This window comes from Sceloporus undulatus, chromosome 4 (genome assembly GCF_019175285.1).
Source record: "Sceloporus undulatus isolate JIND9_A2432 ecotype Alabama chromosome 4, SceUnd_v1.1, whole genome shotgun sequence".
Classification (NCBI taxonomy): domain Eukaryota; kingdom Metazoa; phylum Chordata; class Lepidosauria; order Squamata; family Phrynosomatidae; genus Sceloporus; species Sceloporus undulatus.
Genome location: NC_056525.1, coordinates 64,480,073 through 64,503,130, shown reverse-complemented (window position 1 = coordinate 64,503,130; position 23,058 = coordinate 64,480,073). Strand labels below are relative to the sequence as shown.

Sequence of the window (23,058 nt, the reverse complement as noted above, 5' to 3'; positions counted from 1 at the left end):
GAAAGTTCCGGAGAATATTACAACTTGTGATTCAGAGCTAATGCAAGATATATGCCACTTCTTTCATCCCATTTGTTTCTACCTTGATAGTTGGGACCTAGCAATGAATTTGGAAATATCCCTCAGTTGGAGTGATATGGCGGGATGACACCAGGGAATGTAGGATTTAAAAGAAATTGGTGTATGTCCTTTTGAAGGGGAGAGATATGGCATTGAGAGACTTGAGGAGCTGTAGTAATGGCAGAAATGATAATGGTTGGTCTGTTTGAGGAGAAAGTCATTGTAACGTTGCACATTATTTTTTAACTATTATATCTGAGACATTAATTTTCCATGGACACTATTTGGAAGTGACAATGGGTCTGCTAGCTGATGATAGATTATGACCTGACTGTATCTGCCATGTGAATTTTGTGTTTGGTCTGGTCAGGGCTTGGTCACCAAGAGAAAGAGCCGAGGAAGCACAGCTGATGAAGAAGAGGAGCATCCTTATGAGCTGCTGCTAACAGCAGAAACTAAAAAACATACTACAGCAGACAAAAAAACAAAAGGTAAGTTTAATGCAAAAATATGTAGACAGTATGTACAGTGTGCCCTTGTTTTATGCGGGGGTTCCATTCCAGAACACCACCACCCCCGTGTAAAACAAAAAATGTGTATGCTCGAGCCCTATTGCAAGTAATGAGGCTCGTGTTCGCAGTGGTGCACACACACCACAGGTGCACACACCATTGTTTCTTCCAGCACATGGCTCCGGAAGAAGCAATACTGCTTTCAGCATATGCTGAAAGCAGCCTATAGCGGGCACACTGTATTGGATAAAAGTGAGCAGCCCCCAAATTACCTGCCTTTTCTTAGGATGAATCATCAGAAGGCTTGGTGTATTTTATGGTAGCTGTCTTAAATCACATTTGTAGGATTTCAGTTAAAATATTATTATTTTTTGCTATCTCAGTGCTTCGTTAGGGCAAACCACCACATTTAGGTTTATCCCCACATGCCAGCCCAGTGAAGCAGGAGTCAAAGTTCCTTTCCTGTTACAACTGTTGAGAGTTGCCATAAGTCAGAAATTACTTTTAAGGCATACAATATCAATAAAGTAGAAGTTAACCATCCCAAGTCCCATACTAAATCCTTCTCACCTGCAGAAGCCCAACTGCTTCAGCCTCTTGGATGTCAGTTGACAAATCAGTGCACTGTAATTGTAATTGTCTTGTGAACAATTACCAAACTTGCAGTTTTTTCCTTCAAGAGAAAGTTGACGTGAATGTGCTTCATATTTTCCATTTTTCATGGGTGCAGCCATAATGTTAAAAGGCAAAAAAAAAAAAAAAAAAAAAAACCCAAAAAACCATAAGTTCGAAATTACTTGAAGACACAGCAGCAGTAGCAGCGGCAGCAGCAGCAAAATATGCAAAACATCTTTAATTAGAAAAATGAAAATGAAAATACTTGGTGTGTACCAAAACAGAACCCGGGCACGTAAAGATCCCCCCCCCCAGACATATATAAGTGAAGATTCTGCCCACCATTATTCTATCATTGTACTATTGTTTTTAGATTTTATTGTCTGTAATTTTAATGGATAGAATTGTTTAATCCTTTTTTTGGGGGGGCAGAGATTGTATATTGTTGTATTTTTAAAGGTTGTACGCTGCTTTGATTGTGGTAACAAAAAGTGGGATATAAATATAAGTTTTATTTATTTTATTAAATAACTGGATGACATAGGATTTGAAGACATGCTCTGTATTTAACTACTGATAGAGGAGATATTGCTGCCATGTGTAGCAAAAATAAAAACAAAAATGCAGTAATCTCTTGAGAAATAACCAGTTTCCCATGTCTTTCTACAAAGGCAGTTACACTTCAGATGCAAAAACAAAACAAAAACCAAAAGGAAATAGCATTACTACAAAGGGTACATCCCAACTGATCAAATAATAATCTTTGAGGTGTCACTGCATTCTTATCTTTAAATTTGTTTTATATAACTTTCAGGAAGCAGAGGGTTCTAATTTAGACTTAATCAAAGAACTGTTTCCAAGAGATACAGCATCACTGATAAAAATTGTGCCAATGCAACCAAAAACTCAGGCTGAATTAATATCTGTATGGATACTTCCCAAGCCTTGATTCTGTAACTCTGTATGAGCTGCACTTCATGAAAAATTTTTTCCCTGTACAAAGAGTATATCTCTGTGTCAAGAGGCCTTGAAATATTTTGGAAAATCTTACATAATTGGCAGAAAAATCGTTTCATAGGAACTTAGGACCTTTTACATCTTGCTTTGTTAGATCATTGGCCCATCGTCATTTGGTACTGTATAGGCTAGTTCACTTCTCCATATCTGCAAGGTTTCAGATGGACTTTTCCAAGCCTGTTTACTACAGTACTTTGTTTTCTGGTTAAGCACACCCTGCAAAACATTGGTGACCATGGGATGCTGGAACAGTTGAACCACTTTGATAAGGAGCAGACAAAGATGTTAGTCCTGCTAAATTGGATATAAGAAAATGCCATGTTCACCATAGTCTAAAATTTTAATTGACTAAGGACAGATATTTGTAGTGTAAACATCAATTTTTTATTTTAAACATTTTAGGTGAATTATCATCAGGTGCTGGCAGCGGTGTCCAGACACAGGTGGGACAAACCAGATCTTTTACAAGCTTTTAAGTTTAATAGAATGGAAATAGATATTTGGATTTAGGGGGAAATTATATATAATTTTTACTTTATTGTTCATGAGGACTTTTTGAAATGATACACAGATGAAATTGACAAATACCTAAGGTTTTTCAGAATGGGATTAAATGGTAAAGGGACTGTACATGCTAGAAATGTAGTAAGCAAAAGGCCTATCATGTCTCTGTGTGCTGTGTTTTCCTGATGGGAAAAGAAAAAACACATTACAATTGGCAATTGTTTATGTTATTTGAGTTTTAATATGTTATTTGAAAAAGAAGTTAAGAAAAATATTGTCTATTAGAGCTGAGATTAAGATTACTCTAAATCTATATTTTCATTTCCTTTCTATTGTAAAGAAATAATTTATTAACATACAGTTGAAATTATTTAATGCTTAAATGAGCACAAAAGGTGAGGGGAGAGGTTGTTGTTTAAACAATTAATTTATTGGAATGAGAGACAGTAATAAAATACAAAAAGAAGAAAACAAATGTTTATATTACCTTAAATGTTGGCAGATTGTAGCAAATATATGTTCTTTTTAGAAAATATGTAAACCTTTGTAATCCTGTTTCTTAAAATATCCTTTTTGTAGTATAATGCCATTCTTAGTGTATATAAGGCTGCTCTAAATACTACTCCTAGTGATCTATGCCAATTGAAAGTCTTACTAAATTGTACAATTAGGTATGTTTCAAAAAGAGCTTTTCTTTCACTTCCTATTGTTACAGCAATTGGTTAAATACAACTATAGAATGTCATTTTCTCTTACCAGTTCTTTGCCAGTGATAATAAAATTCTGGATTTTCAAAGTATATAATAGACTGTTTTAATTCATTTGAATATCCAGCTCATTTCTGTGTGCAATACGCAGTTAAAATCAAAAACTGTTGTACAGAGGTTAGAAAAACAGTAGCATGCATAAGTGGGAAATGTAATTGGTTGTTTCCTATGAATAGCTCAGCTGATGTGTAGCAAGGGTTCATTCATATTCCATGGAGTACTTACATCAGTAAAAGAGGTACAGTTTACTAAGAGCTGCTTAGACAAATTCTAATATTTCCCTAAATATCCCTTAAAGCTCCCAGCTGCTTGGCCTCAGCCTGCCCAGTGGCTCTGACACCAGGGCACCCCTGCTTTCAGAAAGGGGGGTAATATATATTGAGTAAGAGACTACAAGAATGGACAAATCAGAGAGTTGCAAAAGTGGGCAGATAAGAGAGAGAAAAGTCCTTCAGCAAGAAAACAATGATGGGCCCATTGCTAGTTTTCAGAATTCTGTGGGATTGGAAGATGTATATGAAGTAGCATTGTTCTATTATTTTTTAGGAGCATAGACTCTCTTTGAAGGAGAGCTCTTCCAGAGAGAAGTGCTTTTCCTACTGGGCAAATTAACTGTCATGTGTTTCTGTAAACTATAAAGAAGCAACTGCACAACCAAGTATGAGACGTACATAGATCAATGGTCTGGTACAACTAGTGTATGTCTTTAGATTCTAAATCAATGGTGCAGAATGTAGTGTTTTTAGATTGCAACTCCCAGTTGTTAGTCCCAACTAGAATAGCCTTTTTAATTCACTGGAATATATGTGTGTGTTATAGGCCACAGTTTGTATCATTTGAAAAAAAAATCTGATGTCTTCAAAGTTTTTGTGGAAATTGCTATGGTAAGAGAAATATGCAGGCAACATCTGATTTATCAAGATGAACACAGTCAAGAGCTAGGGCTTCAATGTTTCCCAAGGTGTTTTATTTTCCTCTGATCTTTTATCTAATGCAGCCTTGTATCCTCTTTACCTTTCTTTTTTTCTTCAATTTTGTTCTAGTTTCTACTTACACAAAATCATATTTTGAAATCTTGGAAGCAGGGTATAAAGAGAATATGTGCAGTTACAATTAAAATGTTTTGTTTTGGTTATAAAATTTGAGGTCCTTGCTTTGATTATGACATTGAAATTTAAATAATACAAGATCCCTTTGCAGGCTTGGCCACGAAAAGGTCCATCTTCCCAAGATAGCCAGTGGCCACTCAGTTGCCAAGCTTCTTCTGAGTTTTCTTCTAGCCATTCTGAGCAATATCAAAGCCCTGAACCTCAGTTGGTGGAGATGCCAAAAGGTAGGTTTTATTGGAAGTTATTCCAAGTCATCCCAACTTCATAGAAATATATATAGGAAAATGGGTGTTGGCTCCCCCCCCCCCCCCCCGGTTTTCCAAGTTATCATTTGGACTGTTAAATAAAGAACATGTCTGAAATACTCACAAATTTCTCTCACAAGACTTTGCTCGTGTGCCAGAGGATATTTTTGTGTTTGTAGTGTTGCTTTGAGGAGATGGAAAGCACAGCCACTGTTTCATTTGAACAGTGACCCCATTGTTGGTCTTCCTCACTGGCTTTGGGACAGTCAAATGTTCCACTGTGCAGCACACACTGTCAGCTGCTTTTCCACCCTGTGATACTAGTTCTGCTAAATGTTAGCTCTATGCAGATGCAATGTGAAGCTGAATTGCTTAGCCCTTATGGTAAGGTAGTCAGACATTCTGCACTTTGCCATAGGTCAGAAGCAAGAAAAGTTGGTTAAACTGATAATTGTGAACTGCAGTATCCCATCAAGTCTTCCCTTGCCAAAACTTGTGATGATGGGGTATTATATGTAAAATAAAAATAGGAATGCTTAAAAACCAGTATAAAAGTTCATTAATTTAGAAAGATGCATTTTTTTTTCCTGTTTCCCATACACTAGTATGTCTGTCACTGGACATAGCTGAGTCAGATCCAAGCATTTCTAATTTGTTTTCATTTGGCGATACTTAAGCATGGGGGAAGTCAATGGGAATTTGACTAGATTAATCTCCCTCAATCAAAAACACTTGGCATTCATCTGGTAGTCTTCAATGTCTCCTCTCTTCTGCCCCCTCCCTGTCCCCAAACATGCATAAGGTTTTAAAACCACTTTTTCTGGTTGAGAAATATAGTTTGTAGAAATAAATTTCCTTTTCTGCTGCACAAAGACCATCCAATACTTCATAATTAAGGGAGATTTTGAGTAATGTGATATCATGGAATGCTAGATAGCTGCAAGTTTTACCTGTGGTAAATACTGAGAAATGTTTTAGGACAGTTATTCAAAATGGTTGACAACAAGCTTTTTACTTAATATAAGTCAATTATTCATGCTTTAACCAAGTCTTGGTATTTGATACAACATACTAAAACAAGTCTAATAATAGTGTCACATTTCAACAGCAGTTCATATTGCAAGCAGATTACAGCTGTAGAGCAGATCACTTTATGTAGAGAAATGAATTAAATGCAGCAGGGTTTTGTAAGAGTTAACCGTTTTGTGAAGCCCTTATTTCTCTTCCATAAGGAGGTGAGTTCATGCCACTAGGGAAAGAAGCAGCTGTAGGGAGGAGGGGGGGAATGTTTTCAAACTTGCAGGTTGTTTGCAGCTCTCCCCCCACACCCAGTGCTCTGTGCCAAGGGTAGGGAGCGCTGCTCTAAATAACACTTTGGCCTTTATGGAAATATCTTGTGTTCCAGGAGTTCAGCCTGCCCCTCTCTGCAGAGTATAGTTAGCACTTCTCAGAACCTTATATAGCAAGGACTGATTGTTAGTGTTAACAGGAATAAAATGAAACGGGGCGGGCTGCCAGATTGCATAAATCAGGCCAGTGTTTGGAATTTCATAAATGCTCTGACTTCGGGTACAATCTGAACACTCTGAACAATACTGAACTGTTCTTTCTTACTTCTCCCTCTCTTCAAGGGTGGGGGTAGGGAGTGTGAGTCCTACTCATCTTGACTTTTGTGTGTTGTGTGTTTATTTTTTGTTGTTGGTTTTTTTTGTCCTTTCAAAGACGAAAGCCGGAGCAGCAGTAACCACAGCCAAGCAGATACTCAGGACGTCCCAGTATTGGATCAATTCTCAGGTCTGCTACATGGTTCTTCTCCGGTGTGTGAAATAAATGAGGACCCTTTTAGACTTATTTCTGCTGTGGGCAAAGGAAGTACAGAGCGGACTGCTATGCAGCTGGAAGATGTTGAGGCATCTGAATCAGCACAGACTAGCACGGCAGAACAAAATAAAGTGGTCTATTCAACCATCCGTCATAGCTGTGACAACAAGTTGGACCCTGAAACTTTAGCGCATCCTCATTTGCCACAGCACCCTGGTGGTGCTGATGAAGGAGACAAGAGCAGTGTTGTGGGCAGAGCTCATCCAGGAGGCAAGCCCAGAGCAGAACTCAAGCTTAGCCGTAGCTTGTCAAAATCAGACTCTGACCTTTTGACCACTTCACCAACAGAAGACGACACTATGGGGAGCAGAAGTGAATCCCTTTCCAATTGTAGTGCTGGGAAAAAAAGACTTGAAAAATCACCTTCATTTGCTTCAGAGTGGGATGAGGTGAGGCTGACTTTACCTTTATAGAGCTGTTTTCAATTAATTAACTATTACTGCATGATTTGAACTGCTAAATTGTTTTCTGGGCAGATAGGTTGGAAACTGTTTTTTGTTCTATCTCTACTTTACTTTGGTTGATAATTAAATGGCCACCATACATTAAACCGATAGTTACTGAAGAATTGAGGATAAACAAATTTTGCTACTTAAAATTAGGGTTCAGGGTATGAATTTTCCTGATTTGTCCCTGACTTTGTGCAATAATTTCTGTATTGGAGCAGGGTGGATAGTAGAAAATGCTGGAGAATCAGGTATCAAATTGGAATAAGTTTCCACAGCTAATTCTCTCAATAATAGCTTGCAAAAAAGAATGGGTCAGCTATCTAGGTCACCACTGCCTGCTTTATATAAATGGGAAAGCATCAGTAAAGACATGGAATACTTCAGTATTATTGCACAGGTGGCATATTCAGACTCTCCTGAAGTAGTTCAAAATATTAATTGAAAGTCAGCTTGGGGAGCAGTTCTATGGGAGAGGATCCTAATGGCAGTGTCCTCTGATCTTAGAGGCTCTGTCACTTACAAAGTCCTACTGGGCCCTTGTTAGAATGGAAGCGCTGGTGGAGTAGATGTTCAGGTGTTTTTCCTCTGTGGCTTTTTTATTCCTTTCACAAAACAACTTCATTGACATAGATGCATTTTCTGTTTAAACCTCTTTCCATTTTTGGGGCTTAGGAGGCTGTGCAGTGCTTGAATGGGATCTGAGATTGACTTTTCCTCTCTAACATTGGTACAACACTAACAGTGTTGTAGAGGGACTAGTGTTTTATCCAATGGTGTCAGGAACCATAGGACTGGATCCTAAATATGTCAATGCATCTTAAGAATTTGAGTGTTTATTGATAGAAAAAATGCCTTGTTGAAAAAAATAAACTTTGATTAATGGGATTTTCACATTTGGAAAAGGATGTCCTTTTCCTGTCCTTATTACCCAAAGGTTATCAGACGACATTGCACTTATATGGTCATTATCCCATCACTGAAGTGGAATTGTCCACAATCGCATGAAAGACTATCAGATGACGTCACGCTTATCCCGTCATTGTCCCATCAGTGAAGCAGAATCATCTTGTCATTTTTCATTAACTAACGTTTCCATTATTGAAAAATGACAGGTTAATTCCATTTCATTGACAGGATAATGACTGGATAAGTGTGACATTTATGATACTGTTTTGCATGATCGCTCGATAATCCCCCTGTCTAATTATCTTGTATTCTCCCATCTAATAATCTCAAAAATGTTCCCCTTGAAAATTTATCACATCATTACTATAGCATTCCTTGCTTGTTTTAATTAAAGCATAGTTTTAAAAAAGATATTTTGCACTCATTTAAAGGGCAATCTTACCACAGCTGATGGTCAATTTTAGGATTTATTTGCCAAGTCTGAATAGAATGTACAGGAAAATCTGGCAAACTGTAGTCTAATATGTCCTAAAGAAATAGGTTTTCAACAACATCAAACACATTTGGGAATAAACTTCCATGTTTTACTGAAAACAAAGGGCATGTCTTGTGCTTACCTATCCAGAGTGATGGTGGGGGGTAGTTTCCATGATTCCAAAATCAAGATGAAGTCATTTTGAATGACTGTTTCCCCAATCTGCATTTTAGAAAATGGAATATAATACAAAATTAATACACAAAGTCATTCAACAAAACTTTAATGTTGGAGCAGTATAAATAATGGTGGGTGGGTGTGAGTGCATGCATGCACGTGAACTTTCCAAGTCACTTTCAAGACTCAATAGATTTCATAGGGTCTTCTTAAGCAAGGAATACTCAAAGGTGGTTTTTACCAGTACCTTCCTCTGAAATATACGTTGCACCACCTGGTATTTATTGACGGTTTCCCACCCAAGTACTAACCAGAGCTGATCCTCCCTAATTTTCAAGGTCAGACAGAAACTGGTGTTTTTAGGTTTTTGTTGTCATCATTTCCAATTTATGGTGACCTTAAGGTGAACCTATCACTGGGCTTTCTTGACAGATTTGTTCAGAGGGGGGTTGCCCTTGCCTTCCTTTGAGGATGAGAAAGCATAATTTGCTCAAGATCACCCAGTGTGTTTCCACGGCTGAATGGGGATTTGAACCCTGGCCTTCAGAGTCATAGTCCAATAGTTAAACCATTACACCACACTGGCTTTCTGAGAGTATTTAGGCCCACATACATAATTATAACTGCTGTCAAAATAATCCTGGGAAATAATTGCTGAAAGTCAAACTCTGCCAAAAAAATTAAGGTCCAGCAAATTTTATTGCAGACAATTTCAATGCCCAAAAGAAGGAAGAGGCAACAATGGGATCAGCTATTTTAGATCTGATCCTAACCAACAGGGATGGCTGGTTAATGGGGTGCAAGTGGTGGGATTCCTAGGTGGGGGAAATGTAAGGTATTACATTGAGGCAGAAAAAATGAAATGCACAGATATAGGATGGGTGGGGACTTGGCTTGACATGTTTAAATGGATCAAGGAGGACCAGTAAACCATGGTGAACATGAATCAACAATGTGATGCCACAGCTAAACAGGGCAATCCGCTTCTAGGCTGCATCAGTAGGGTATAGTGTCTGGATCAAAGGAAGTAATAGTGCCACTCTATTCTGCTTTGGTCAGGCCTCACCTGGAATACTGTGTCCAGTTCTGGGCACCACTGTTCAAAAAGGATGTTGATAGGCGTGTCCGGAGGATGGCAACCAAAAATAGTGAAGGGTCTGGAAACTATGTCCTATGAGGAGAGACTTAAGGAGCTGGGTATGTTTAGCCTGTGGAAGAGAAGTTTAGAGGTGACATGATAGTCCTGTTTAAATATTTGAAAGGTGTCATACTGAGGATGGAGCAATCTTGTTTTCTTCTGCTGTAGAGAATAGGAATGGAACAATGGATGCAAGCTAAAGAAAAATAAATTCCACCTAAACATTAGGACGACTTTCCTGACAGTAAGAATTGTTTGACAGTGGAATGTGCTATATTGGGGTGTGGTGGGGTCTCCTTTTTTGCAGGTATTTAAACAGAGGCTGGATGGCCATCTGTCAGGAGTGCTTTGATTGTGTATTCCTGGATGGTAGGGGGTTGAATTGTGGTCTCTTCCAGCTATATGATTCTATGGAAATGGTCTTTCGTTGTTGTTGTTTGTTTATACCTCATCCTCCTCCCAGTATAGGGACTGAAATAGTTCAAGATGTGTTTTTATTTCTCAGTCGGGGTTTTGATTAGGTTCAATGATACTAGGACCTAATCCATTGTTAATCCCAATTAAAGTTGACCATTAGATGAATGGAGTGTATGTAAGTGTTGATTTACTGAATTCTCATTGAACAATAGCTTTATTGTAATTGGGATTTATTTTTAGGACTGTAGGGAACTTCTGGAAAAGTTATTAATCCTACTATTCTGCATTCATTCTGCATTATTTGCTGTGCTATCTGTGTTACAATGGTAGTTCCTCATACATATTTTTTAGAAAAGGAAAGAAAGTTTAGATTTGGTCTCTCAAAGGACGGTATATGTTAGATTTTTAGCAGAAAACTAATTACAGTTAAAACTGTTAATTCTTTGGGCTGCTTAGAAAATATAAATTTGTTTTATAGGAGCATGGTCCCTTCTTTTTTCTCACACAAAATCGTTTTACACTCAGTTTACAGTGAAATCAATGGGATCTGAGGTTTTTTACAGATTTTAGTGTACCTGGGGATGCAGTTCTATGCATATTAATGTATCCTTTTTTTCCTCAGGTATGATTATAGAACTGCAGGCCAGTGGTGCTCCCACACCAGATGTGACCCAGTGTATGTGAGGGGCAGGACATCTGGGATGGGACTTCCGATGGGGGTGTCTGGTCGTTTTATGTATCTTTTGTATTCAGGGCTATCAATTTAGACAATTAATTAGTATGCTGTTTGTCTATGAGATAAAAGAAAAAGTAGTGAATCATCTATGATAGTGTGGCCTCCTTATATTCATCTAGGCATGCATATCCACCCCATAAAATAGGGCATCAGAATGACATTCAAAAAGTTAAACTTTTTAGTAATGAAGTTATCATCAAGGTTACAAGAGCTCCAAGTGGCTTCCAGGGAGAGTTCTTGCTTGATCTGTTCTGGGACCAATTTATTTGTCTTTTTAGCTGTCCATGGTATGTTCAGCACTCTTCTACAGCACCACATCTCAGATGAATTTATTTTCTTCCTATCTGCTTTTTCACTGCCTAACTCTCACAGCCATATATGGAATTAGGTAATACAGTCGCTTGAATGATTCTAACTTCAGTGTTCAGCAGTATATACACTTTAGAATTTTGTCTAGTGCTTTCATAGCTGCCCTTCTATTCCTAATCTTCTTCTGATTTCTTGACTACTGTATTGTCTTTGTGTGATCACTGTTTGATCCAAGGTATGGGAAATCTTTATTTCAATTTCCTCATTATATAAATTCTCTGTGGTCGTTTTTTGGTTTTCTGTACATTTAATATTAGGCCTGCCTTCACATTTTCTTCTTGGACTTTCTTTAGTAATTGTTCCAAGTCTGTGATGTTTTCTGCTAGTACTATAGTGTCGTCTGCATATCTTACGTTGTTTATATTCCTTCCTCCTATCTTCACTCCATCTGTGTCCAAGCCTGCTCTTCGTATGATATCTTGTGTATGCAAGTTGAACAGATAGAGTGAAAGGATGCAGTGTTGTCTGACTTGTTTGCCAATTGGAAACCATTCTGTTTCTCTGTATTCTGTTCTTACAGTACCCTGTTGTCTACGTACAGATTCCTCATCAGGTCTATCAGATGTAGTGGCACCCCTATTTCTTTAAGAGCATTCCATAGCTTTTCGTGATCTATGCAGTCAAAGGCTTTGCTATAGTCTGTAAAGCACATGCACATTTTAAAAAAATTCTTTGGCTCAGTCCATTGTCCATTGCATGTTTGTGATGTGGTCCCTAGTGCCTCTTCCTTTCCTGAACCCCATTTGGACATCTGGCAATTCTCTCTCCATATATGATTGAAGTCTGTGCTGCAGAATTTTAAGCATAATTTTGCTTGTGTGGAAATTTAATGCTGTAGTCCTATAATTGCTTCAGTCTTTTGGGTCTCCTTTTCTGTGGATGGGGATGTATATTGCTCTTTTCCAATTTGTTGGCCACTATTTTGTTTTCCATATTTGTTGGTTAGCACTGGAATTGATTCTGTTTGCATGATTTGTATTAGTTCAAGTCAGGATGCCATTTGCTCCTGGTGATTTATTCTTTCCAATTTTTCTGAGTGCTGCTTCCACCTTGCTTTCTAAAATGTGGGATTCATCTTCATATAGTTCTTCATTCCATTTCTCATTCATTTTTTGTTTTTGTTTTATATAGCTCTTCTTTGTATTGCTTCCATTGTCTCTTTATTCATCTTGATCATTTAGTATGTCCCTCTTCTGATCGTAGAGCACCCCCACCCTTGGTTTGAATTTCTCTTTGAGTTCATGGATCTTGCGAAAGAGGTCTCTTATTCTTCCTTTTTTTGTTGTTGTCTTCTATTTTTCTGCATTGTTTATTATAGTAATTATCTTTAGCCTTGTGTACTAGTTGCGTTCATGCTTCTGGTTCTGTTCCTATCTGCCTTTTCTTTTACTTCATGTCTCTCCTTTACTGTTTGAAGTATTTCTTCTGTTATCCATTGTTTCTTCTCTTTCATTTTGGCCACAGATTGTGTCTTTCTGCATTCACCTTTGATTATGTCCCTGGCCTCTGTCCATAGCGCTTCTGGTTCCCAGTCAGTTATGCTTAATGAAGCAAATCCATTTATTACGTTGTCTGTACATTCTGTTGAGATGTTCTTCAGGTCATATTTTGATACAATAACTATTTTTTCTTTCTTCTTCAGCTTTACTTTAATCTTTGATATGAATAGCTCATGATCTGTGCCGCAGTCAGCACCTGGTTTATTATTGGCCATGAGAATGGAACTTCCCCATCTTCTGCTTCTAATTATATAGTCTATTTGATTTTTGTATTGGCCATCTGGTGATGTCTATGTCTATAGTCTTCTCTCTGGTTGTATGAAGAATTTGTGATGAATAAATTGTTGGCCTCAAAAATTCAGTCACTCGCCTGCTTAATTTCTTGTTTCTAGTCCAAATCGTGCTACAGTTTTTGAGTCTTCTTTGACTCCCACTTTACCATTCCAGATGTCTGTTATTATCAAGCAATCTTGTCAGTGTGTTGTTAATTTCTTCTCAGACTGCATCATAGAATCTCTCAATTTCTTCTGCTTTTGTGGTTAGTCCATATTATATTATTATGCTTTATTTATATAGCACTGTTACAGTAGTATTTATAGCTTTGCCCTGAAATCGATTCGGTCTGATTTTGTATTGTATCCTTTGATGGCTTTTGCTACATCTCTCCTGATTATGAAAGCCACCCCATTTCTTTGTTTGCTTTTATTTCCTGAGTAGAACACTATAATCTGAGTCAAAATGACCCATCCCTGTCCATTTCAGCTCACTTACTCCTAGTATTGCTATGTTTATGCATTCCATTTTCTTTTTTTACTATGGCCCATTACAGACGGGCCTTAAAGTGTGTGCTCTGTGCGTGCTAGGGTTAGAAAGGGGCGTCCTTTCTGGATGCCCCCAACCCGAGCACGTGCGGAGTGCGCACAAAATGGTGGCGGCCGTTCCACACGGCTGCCATCATTACGACGTCACGACTGCGCCGCCTCCAAACGAGGTGGCGCGGACGTGATGTCCTTGCGCCGCACGAGGGCGCTTAGAGCGCCCTTTACGCAGCGCAAGAAGGAACTCCGTTTCGGAGCTCCTTCTTGGCTTTGCGTCGCTGGGCGCAGCCTTCAGACAGCTGCGCCAGCGACACAGAGGAAAAAGGGGCCAAGCAGCCCCTTTCTCCTCCTCCCCGCTGCCGCGGGGTGTCCTTGGGAATTGAAGCCCCAAGGACACCCCTTTCCAGGCTGCGGGGAAGGGGCCTTTTGCCGCTTCCCCATGGCCCGGAAAGTGGAAGATCAGGGCCTCAGCGGCTGCCGTTCTGACTGCTGAGGCCCCGATACAGCAGGGAAAGGGGCGGGTGCACGCCGCCCCAAAAGGGCAGTCTGTAACCTGCCTATGTCTAGTTTCCCTCGGCTCATGCTTCTTACATCCCATGTTTTTATAACATGTGTAGTGCTACTTCAAATTTTCTTTCCTTTGTTGGGTATATGTGCTGCTTAGATTCCTGGTTTTTGTGTTCTTCTGTGCCTTTGTTTAGTTCTCACTTTATGATTATCCAGTTCTTCTTTTTTTCCCCCCTCTGTTTATGTCCTGATCTTGCCATTTGTTCTGTTTTGGCTCTCTCATCATAGGGTTTTTGTGATGGGAGGCTCTGAAATATAGCCTACTACAATGTACTTTGATATTTATTTATTTCATATGCCACCTTGCCCCTGGCATGGGACCCGATATAGTTTACCAGGGCTAAAAACAAAATTAGCTAAAACCTTAGCAATAAATAGTAAAACAAAAAAAATCGTCACATTAAAACTGTTAAATATTAAAAAATAAAAATCATGCAAAAAATAACAAAGTTAAAAAGAGAGCACACCCACCCATATGGCTGCTTCAACTGACTCTTACCCCACACTTTTTATCTTGAACAATTAATTTTTTTATCTTAGATTTCTTGTATTCCTCCCCATATATGTACATGATCAGTGTTTGCCATTTGATTCATTATACATTCAGTATTCTCTTTAAAGTATGTTGAAGTCTTTTAAAAATATTTCAGGCAATAGGCTTATCTTCCTAGCTGAAATGCTAACTAATTCAACTATTGATCTATTAGAAGTTAGGAGTTACTTCTACAGTAAGTTGTTATGTCTATAAAGCATACATATATAGAAAGATATTAGGGTGTTCATTTTAGTTACCTAGCTAAGGGTGCTTGGAGACTTTCTTAGCTTGATGCCTTAACTAAGACAGTTGTAGGAGAGTTGGTTTTCTATAATGACTTTTCTGAGCCAGCAGTGGCCTGTTCTCAACTGCCTGCTCAAGTCTGTGGGCTTTCTGAGTGACAGAAGAATAGTCCAGAAGCTGAAGGCTAAATCCTGACAGCTGCATGATGTAGAAATACCAACACAGGGAGTACCCTATCAACTAAAGGGCCCTTGCTTATTGCCTTACTTCACTGGGGGATAAATGAGAAAGAATGAACTTATGTATGAGGTATGCTGTAGTTAGCATAAATATTTGAATGGTTTTAAGCTTAGCTGAAGGGTAAAGTGGTAAATTTGTTTTTGTAATCTGCTCATAAATATTCAACAGCCATGGAATCAGTGTGCAGCAGTCAAAGCATGCTAAATTTTACATAATGTGAATAAATTGTGTTTGTTCTTGAAGGCTGGAGTAGGATGTGCCAGGATATGGAATGCTGGCACCTCAATTCAGAGGCATGTTTAATTTGTATAAGGGCTTTTTTCTGTGTTGTAGAACAGAAGTAGGTAACATTTCTACACAACATTTTAGACAGACTTATTTAAAATAGGGGTGGAGAAACTGCGGACACCATAAAGGTGAGAAAGTATCCCAAAAGATCCCCTATGCCATCAGGAGTGGAATTCTGCTTTAAAACATAACCCAACACCCTCTGATACCCTGCATCATTACCATTGTTCAGTGAAAAATTGGGTGAAAAATCCAGGAAAAGGGGAGCCAAAAGTGGAAATAGCTAACTGCTTAATACATTGAATAGTTAGATTATTGTGAATGTATGGGGATCCTATTTCAGCTCTCTATATACAGTGGAGCAAAATCCACCAACAAATAGTAAATGCAAACATAAAAAACACTGCAGAGTTGTCTCCAGTATCCTTACAAGAAATTTTACATTTTGCTTCCATACTAAAATCTGGCAAAGGACCTGGAAGTGACAGCATCCCACCAGAGTTCCTGAAATTACATAGAAAATTTACATCCCCCAGTTTAGCAGCACTTTTTACATGTAGTGATGATGCAGCCTGTATCTTTTAAAGACTGCCGATTAGCCATTATTGTTATTATTATTTTATAAAAAAGGGAATTTATTTGATCTGTCCTGTTACAGACCAGTCAGCTCGGATTACAGGTTAATCGTGTTCAAAACATCTCTGATCAAGAATTTTTCACCATTGATTCACTGGATGGTGTTGTAGCTAGCCATTTATTGCTGTACTTGCAGTGGATCAGTGTCTTTTACCTAAACACAAAATTCCTCACAGACCTTTAACATCACTCCTTCTTACCCTTAATAAACAAGGTATTTGAAGGGTAAATGAAAGATGGTACATGATTATGGGGAGGATAAAAGATAAAAGAAGGAGAGATACAAATTAGTGACAAAATTTAAGTTGAACAAAACCTGAACTGAACAGGTTATAAGATGAAACCTCTTTATCAGTCCCACCACCTTCATAAGTACAGTTGGTGTGAACACAACAGAGTCTTTTTTTATGGCTGCCCCTAAGCTTTGGAACTCCCTCCCTAGGGAGGCCAGAATGCCTTTGCTGTCTTTCCACAGATGGGCAAAGACTGTACAGTTTTAATTGTTCTTTATCCTTTTTAAGTGTATGTTTTAAATTGTTTTAATATTGTTAATGGTTAATTCGGTTTTAATGCTGCCAAATTGGGCAACATTTATGAGAGGCCAGCAAGCAAGCATGTTAGCAGTTGAGTCAAGACTGAAGCAATTATTAGGCAGTTCAGCCTACACTGGATGACATTTTCTCAGGCTGTGCAGTCAACTCCAAGTCATCAATAAAGGTGTTTCATAGGAATTAGTGGCTTTTAGATGACCCTTTACTCATGTTTTTTAAGCTGCAGTATTCCCCAGTATATATACCCCACTCTCTTCCATGCCATCATTTTCTGAAGATGCCAGCCACAGCTGCTGGCAAAACACCAGGAATAAACTCTTCTAGAACAGGGCTCAAAAAACCCACAAAAAACTATGAATGTCAGCCGTGCAAGCCTTCAGCTTCACACTACAGTATTCCGTTCAGCTATCTGTGATGTAGTAGTGAGCTGTTTTCCTGTCCAGCAGACTGCCCTGGTGTGCTTTACAGTATGGGCCTTCGTAAGAATGTATACTATTGGGGGGGGGGGGTGCTAAAAAGCCCAACCACAAAGGGAACGATCTAAAGCAGTGGTTCCCAGTCCAGTTTTGGACTACAGCTCCCAGAGCCAACTTAGCCAACAGTCAGAAATTATGGGAGCTGGAGTCCACATCATCTGTGGGACTAAAGTTTGAAAGTGTAAAGCCTTGAAACTTACATGCTATTCCACATACAGTCAGCTCCTATATCTATGGATCCAACGATCCCCAGACTGAAAATATGAAAAAATATTGCAAAAAGCCAACATTGTTTTTGTAATTTTATTTAAAGGACACCATTTCCTCATGTCATTGTATATAATAGGACTTGAGCATCCACAGATTTTGATGTTGTCACAAATGGAATACTGTTCTGCTGATGACATCACCTATGAATCATTTGAAATTTTCCTTCATTTCAAACTTTTTTTAAGGTTTGGAAACAGGAAATAGTCGAAACAAAATCTGATGAATAGAGTGGATGACCTATGTATTCAAAGCCCATTTTTTTCAAAAAGAGGAATATTCTGCATTAACTGGTTACACCTTCTAATGACAGTCATCAAAATACCTACCTTATCCTGAACAACTGTGGCCATAACCTTTCTTGCTGACCTTTGAGTCTTTATTTCTTTGGTTGCGGAGAACTCGAGTGCTGCCACTGCAAGGACTGTTGTTTGGTCTTGGAATCTTGTGTCTGAAACAGATGGGCCAAACAGAGCAGCTTCTGGCCGCTTTGGGGGCATGGCGTTTATATGATGCATGCCCCTGGAGCATCTGGTAGCCACTATGAGACTGGCTAAGGTGGCCACTGGCAAAACGAATAGATTAAATTCACTCTTGCCAGTGGCCCATTTGGGATCTCAGTCGCAGGAGCCTGCTTCAGGAGTGAGTTGTCCAGTTGCTGTGGTCCTGGCCTGAGAAGGAGAGAATAACCACTGGACCTCATCCCCTTTCCCACCATCATTCCCTTCTCCTTATGTGTTGTGTCTCTAAGATTGTAAGCCTGAGGGCAGGGAACCGTCTAATTAAAAATAATAATTGTAAGCTGCTCTGATAGCCTTTAGGGCTGAAGGGCCGGGGTATAAATACCATAAATAATAATTATTGTTGTTGTTGTTGTTGTTGTTGTTGTTGGGGGCCAATCACTCCAAGCCGCCCATCTGCTTTGCCCTCATTAGTGATGTAACCATGTTTCATCAACAGTTATGAGTCATTCCAAAAAAAAAAAAAGATGACTAGATTGCTCAAAATGTTGTAAAATCAGTTTGGAGATAGGCACTCAATCTCATTTCTGGTCAGCATACAAACATTTTGGTACCGACTTGGCTGATAGCTTCTGCATAGCCAACTACACACGAATTATAAACCCATTGCATTCCCAGGATATCTCTAGTGTCTCAGCAGTTGTTTTAGCTGAGATTCACTGATCTACCAAAATCAGGTCAAAAACACATTCAATGATTTCAGGAGTTAACACTGCTGAAGGCCTCCCAGACCTTGTCTTGCTGCAACTTCAGTCTCAAAATCTCTATCCTGAAAGTTGGCACACTACGTCATTCAATATTTGCATCATACATTCATGGATTTCCTTTGGAGCTTTTTTTCTGCAGGAAGAGGAACTTCAATATGGCCTGGATTTCAGCACTTGAAAATTCCACACTTTTTGTTGACATGGTTCTTTTAATTATCTGAATAATATTAGAAATAAGAGCTACAATCCTGAAATTTGGGAGCTTACAATAGAAGAGAACAAAGCTTCAAGCTACAGTAACAAAACTGCATTCAGATTTTGGAAAGTAGGTCGGGCTGAGAAATTTTCAGCATCCCCTCATATAAGATTTTCTTTCAAACTGTTCACACGTAATTTACTAGTCTAAAACCATGCGTGATCACTGATGGTTTCCTTTCAAAATCAAATCATACTTAATAATACTTAGTTATATTGGAATTTTAACCAATGTTCAGCATGAGAACCTGGAAACTTGTACATAAAGCCTAATGAATGTCTGTCAGTCTTCTTAGATGTGGCCATTTAAGAGATCATTAACATCTATTTTGTATGGGGGATATCTATTAGTACTTATGAGATTGGCTATTTTGGCACAGTATTAACTGAGGTAGTTAATCAGCAATCCATTCATAGTAAATATCTTCTTCAAACAACCAGAAAGTAGGCTATACATATAGACATCACCAGATGGTCAATACAAAAATCAGAAGCAGAAGATGGGAAAATTTTATTCTTGCAACCAAAACTAGACCAGGCATTGATTGTGGAACAGATCATAAACTACTTACTGTATATACTCAACTAAAGTTGACCTCACATATAAGTCAAAGTCAGGTTTTTGGGCCAGAATTATGGGTTTTGCCATGATCTGTGGATAGGTCGAGGTCAAAACTTGGAGGCTTCTCTGGTGTGTGTATGGCAAGAGAGACTCTAATGCTTTTTGCTTTATTGTTTCAGCTTTCGTTTTAACCAGACGCGCAGGCGGGTGGGTGGGACTCTTAAACAGTAATATCAATCAGTTTCTCAGGACTCTTTCTGGTTGGCCCCAGAGAGAAATAAACTCATCTCCACACTGCATAGAAAGATCTTAAAGAGCTGCTATCATATTGCCATAGTGAGCTGTAAATATCAAAAATTAAAATAAAGCTAAAGAAGAAAACAGAAACAGCCAAAATTTGATCTGAAAAATACGTCAATAGAATTTACAAATAATGGAAGAAACAGATTTTTTCTATTAAGCATTGTTGACCAGGAACCAGAGGAACTATGGTCAGAAGGCAAGGACATAGTCAAGAAAGAATGCAGAAAGACACTAACAATGGCCAAAAAGAAAGAAAGGAAACAATGGATAACAGAGGAAATGTTTCAAACAGTATAGGAAACAAGCGTAGCAAAGAAAAGGAGGATATGCAACTTACTATAACTAGTGCACAATGATAAACAAAACTTTTATAATAATCAATGACAACAACAACAGCAACAAAAACCACAACAAGTGGAATCTCCCTCCTTGGAGGTCTTTAAACAGAGGCTGGATGGCCATCTGTTGGGGATGCTTTGATTTGGATTGCCTGCATGGTAGGGGGTTGGACTGGATGGCCCTTGCGGTCTCTTCCAAATCTATTATTCTATGATTCTATGAAACCAAAGATCTCTTCCTCAAGATCTGAGAACACAAAGGAAGGTTCAAGTCATGGGCAGGGATACTGTATGATCAGATGAAGACCATACAACAAGATCAAGAATAAATAAAAACACAATGGAAGCAATACACAGAAAAACTGTATTAAAAGAGAAGAAAAAATGGACAACACATTAAGTGAAGAACCATACAAAGATGAACCCCAAATCCTAGAGAGCTAAAGGTGGAAGCTACAATAAGAGATACTGGGGAAAATAAATAATCAGGAATGGACTATATTCCAGTAGAATTACAACAAGACAGAATCAACTCTAGTGTTAACTAAAATATGCCAACAAATATAGAAGAAAACAAAACAGTGGCCAACAAACTGGAAATGATAAATATACATTTCCATTCACAAAAAAGGAGGCTCAAAAGACTGCAGCAACTATAGGACCGTAGCATTAGTTTCCCACACAAGTGAAATTATGCTCAAAATTCTGCAACATAAACTCCAATCATATATGGGAGACAAGGTGCAAGCAGGGATCAGAAAAGGAAGAGGCAGTAGGGATCACATTGCAAAAATATGATGGACAATGGAACAAACCAAAGAATTCAAGACACAAATCAGCATGTACTTTATAAACTATAGCACAACCTTTCAACTTGTATGCAGAACATATATAAAGAGCAGGTTTGGACTCAGAAGAAAGAGGAGTGATGAAAGGAGGAAGGATCATCAACAATCTGAAATCTGTAGATGATACCATAATACTAGTGGAAAACATCATAGACTTGAAACAATTACTAAGGAGGGTCAATGAAGAAAGGGCAAAGGTAGGCTTACTGCTGAACATAAAGAAAACCAAAAAAAAAAAAATGACCATGGTCTTCACAAATTTAGTCTAGATAATGAGGAAATAGAAATAAAGATTTCCCAAACCTTGGATAAAACATTGATCAGAATGGAGACTGAAGTCAGGAAATAAGAAGATTAGGGCTTGGAAGGATAGCTAAAGAAAGAACACTCAAAATGTAAAATGTAAAGATTCTAACTGAGCACAAAGTTATAATCATCCAATCCACTATATTCCCCATCACCATATTTGGAGTAACTCATAAGCTGACTTGAATGCTTCTTAATTGTAAGATGGGAGGGGTCTCTGCCACATTAGTTGTACGATTCTGCCTATTCTGCTAAATATGTTTGAAATTTTAGATTGTCTTTCTTTGCTTCAGTTTCAGTCACAGTTTATTCAGTATATATTAGGGCTGCATGTTCCTTTTGGCCATTCAAGCAGTTGCAACATCTCACTTCACAAATGGGAGCATGATAAATTTCATTATGTTGCATAATATTTTAAGTAAACATTAATCCCCTAAGATCACAGTGTTGAGATAATATCCTAACATTACTCAGTTCAGCCATTTCTAGTCATCAACAAAATTTAATATGCATTTAATTTATATTCTCTGTCTAGGTTTCATGATGTGTATTCAATCCAATAAGGAAAGGGTTGTTGTTGTTGTTGTTGTTTTTTTTATTTTATTTTTTGGCAGTATTGGATTGTTAAGTTTTATTGCAAGAATGGAAATTCTGGGACCTCCAGGATTTGGTGGCCTGCAACTCTTTTTAATCCTAGCTAGCAAAGCTGCTGGTGAAGAGTGCTGGGAGTGGCAGTTCAGTATCTAGAGGTCTGCAAACCTGTCACTCTGATTTACTGTATTTCTGTATCTCATATAATAGTGTAAAATGTTAATCTGTAAGTAATAACCCATTCTGAAGGAATTGGTTCAATACTTCCTGGTAGGCTGCTCAAATTAGTACAACTGCTTTTATTGAAATATCACCATATATAGTTTTTATTAACCATGATTGAAGCAGACTAAAAGTGCTCCCCAGTTACTGTAATTGCTATCATAGGGATAAGTAGAAGAGACACGTAAGACAAAAAAGATATGGTATGGTACACACAGCCCTTTAAAAGACCTTTTATGTCCAAATCCCAGTGTAAATAAAAAGCATTTTGCTTGTCAACAGAAGGAGAACAGAAAAGGAGGCAGTCTAGCCTTCCATGGGATGATGGGAGAGAACTTCACAATGATGGAGCACGTTGTGGGAGAATTCCACAGTGTGGGAGCAGTTACCAAAACTAGGGCGGGTTACAGCCCGCCTCTTTGAGGCGGGCTGTACCCGCCCCTTTCCCCGCCGGATTGGGGCCTGAGCTGCCAGAACAGTAGCCGCTGAGGCCCCGATCCGCCGCTTTTCAGGCTGCGGGGAAGCAGCAAAATGCCGCTTCCCCGCAGCCTGAAAAGGGGTGTCCCTGGGGCTTCAAGCCCCAAGGACACCCCGCGGCGGCAGGGAGGGGGAGAAAGGGGCCGCTTGGCCCCTTTCTCCCTTGCTTCGCTGGGCACAGCCGTCTGAAGGCTGCGCCCAGCGAAGCAAAGCGGCGCCGCGGACCAGGAAGGAGCTCTGAAACGGAGCTCCTTCCTGGTCCACGGAAAGGGCGCCCTAGGTGCCCTGCCGCGGATTGAGGACGTCACGTCCACGCTGCCCCATCTAGAGGCAGCGCGGCCGTGACGTCCTCACAGCGGTGGCTGTATGGAAGGGCTGCCGCCTTTTAGTGCGTGACAAGCACGCACTAGGGTTAGGGCGGTGCAGAAGCA

General features: G+C 39.0%; 1 protein-coding gene and 1 long non-coding RNA gene across 9 annotated transcripts in view; one reads left to right on the top strand and one right to left on the bottom strand.

The window, feature by feature from the left end:
* Positions 1-5,071, bottom strand: part of LOC121929570 — a 42,874-nt gene extending 37,803 nt beyond the window's left edge. The window contains exon 1 of the long non-coding RNA XR_006103695.1: positions 4,954-5,071. This is a non-coding gene — a long non-coding RNA (uncharacterized LOC121929570). The remainder of the gene's footprint in view (positions 1-4,953) is intronic.
* The window catches only part of ANKS1A (ankyrin repeat and sterile alpha motif domain containing 1A), a 193,172-nt gene that overhangs the window by 63,838 nt on the left and 106,276 nt on the right, over positions 1-23,058 (top strand). For all 8 annotated transcript variants that reach the window (XR_006103693.1, XM_042465251.1, XM_042465253.1 and 5 more), the window contains 4 exons: positions 431-551; positions 2,607-2,647; positions 4,676-4,808; positions 6,552-7,099. Coding sequence is in view for 7 of the 8 variants with exons in the window: in XM_042465251.1 (XP_042321185.1) it covers positions 431-551; positions 2,607-2,647; positions 4,676-4,808; positions 6,552-7,099 (843 nt within the window). In the remaining variant the exon portion in view is untranslated. The remainder of the gene's footprint in view (positions 1-430; positions 552-2,606; positions 2,648-4,675; positions 4,809-6,551; positions 7,100-23,058) is intronic.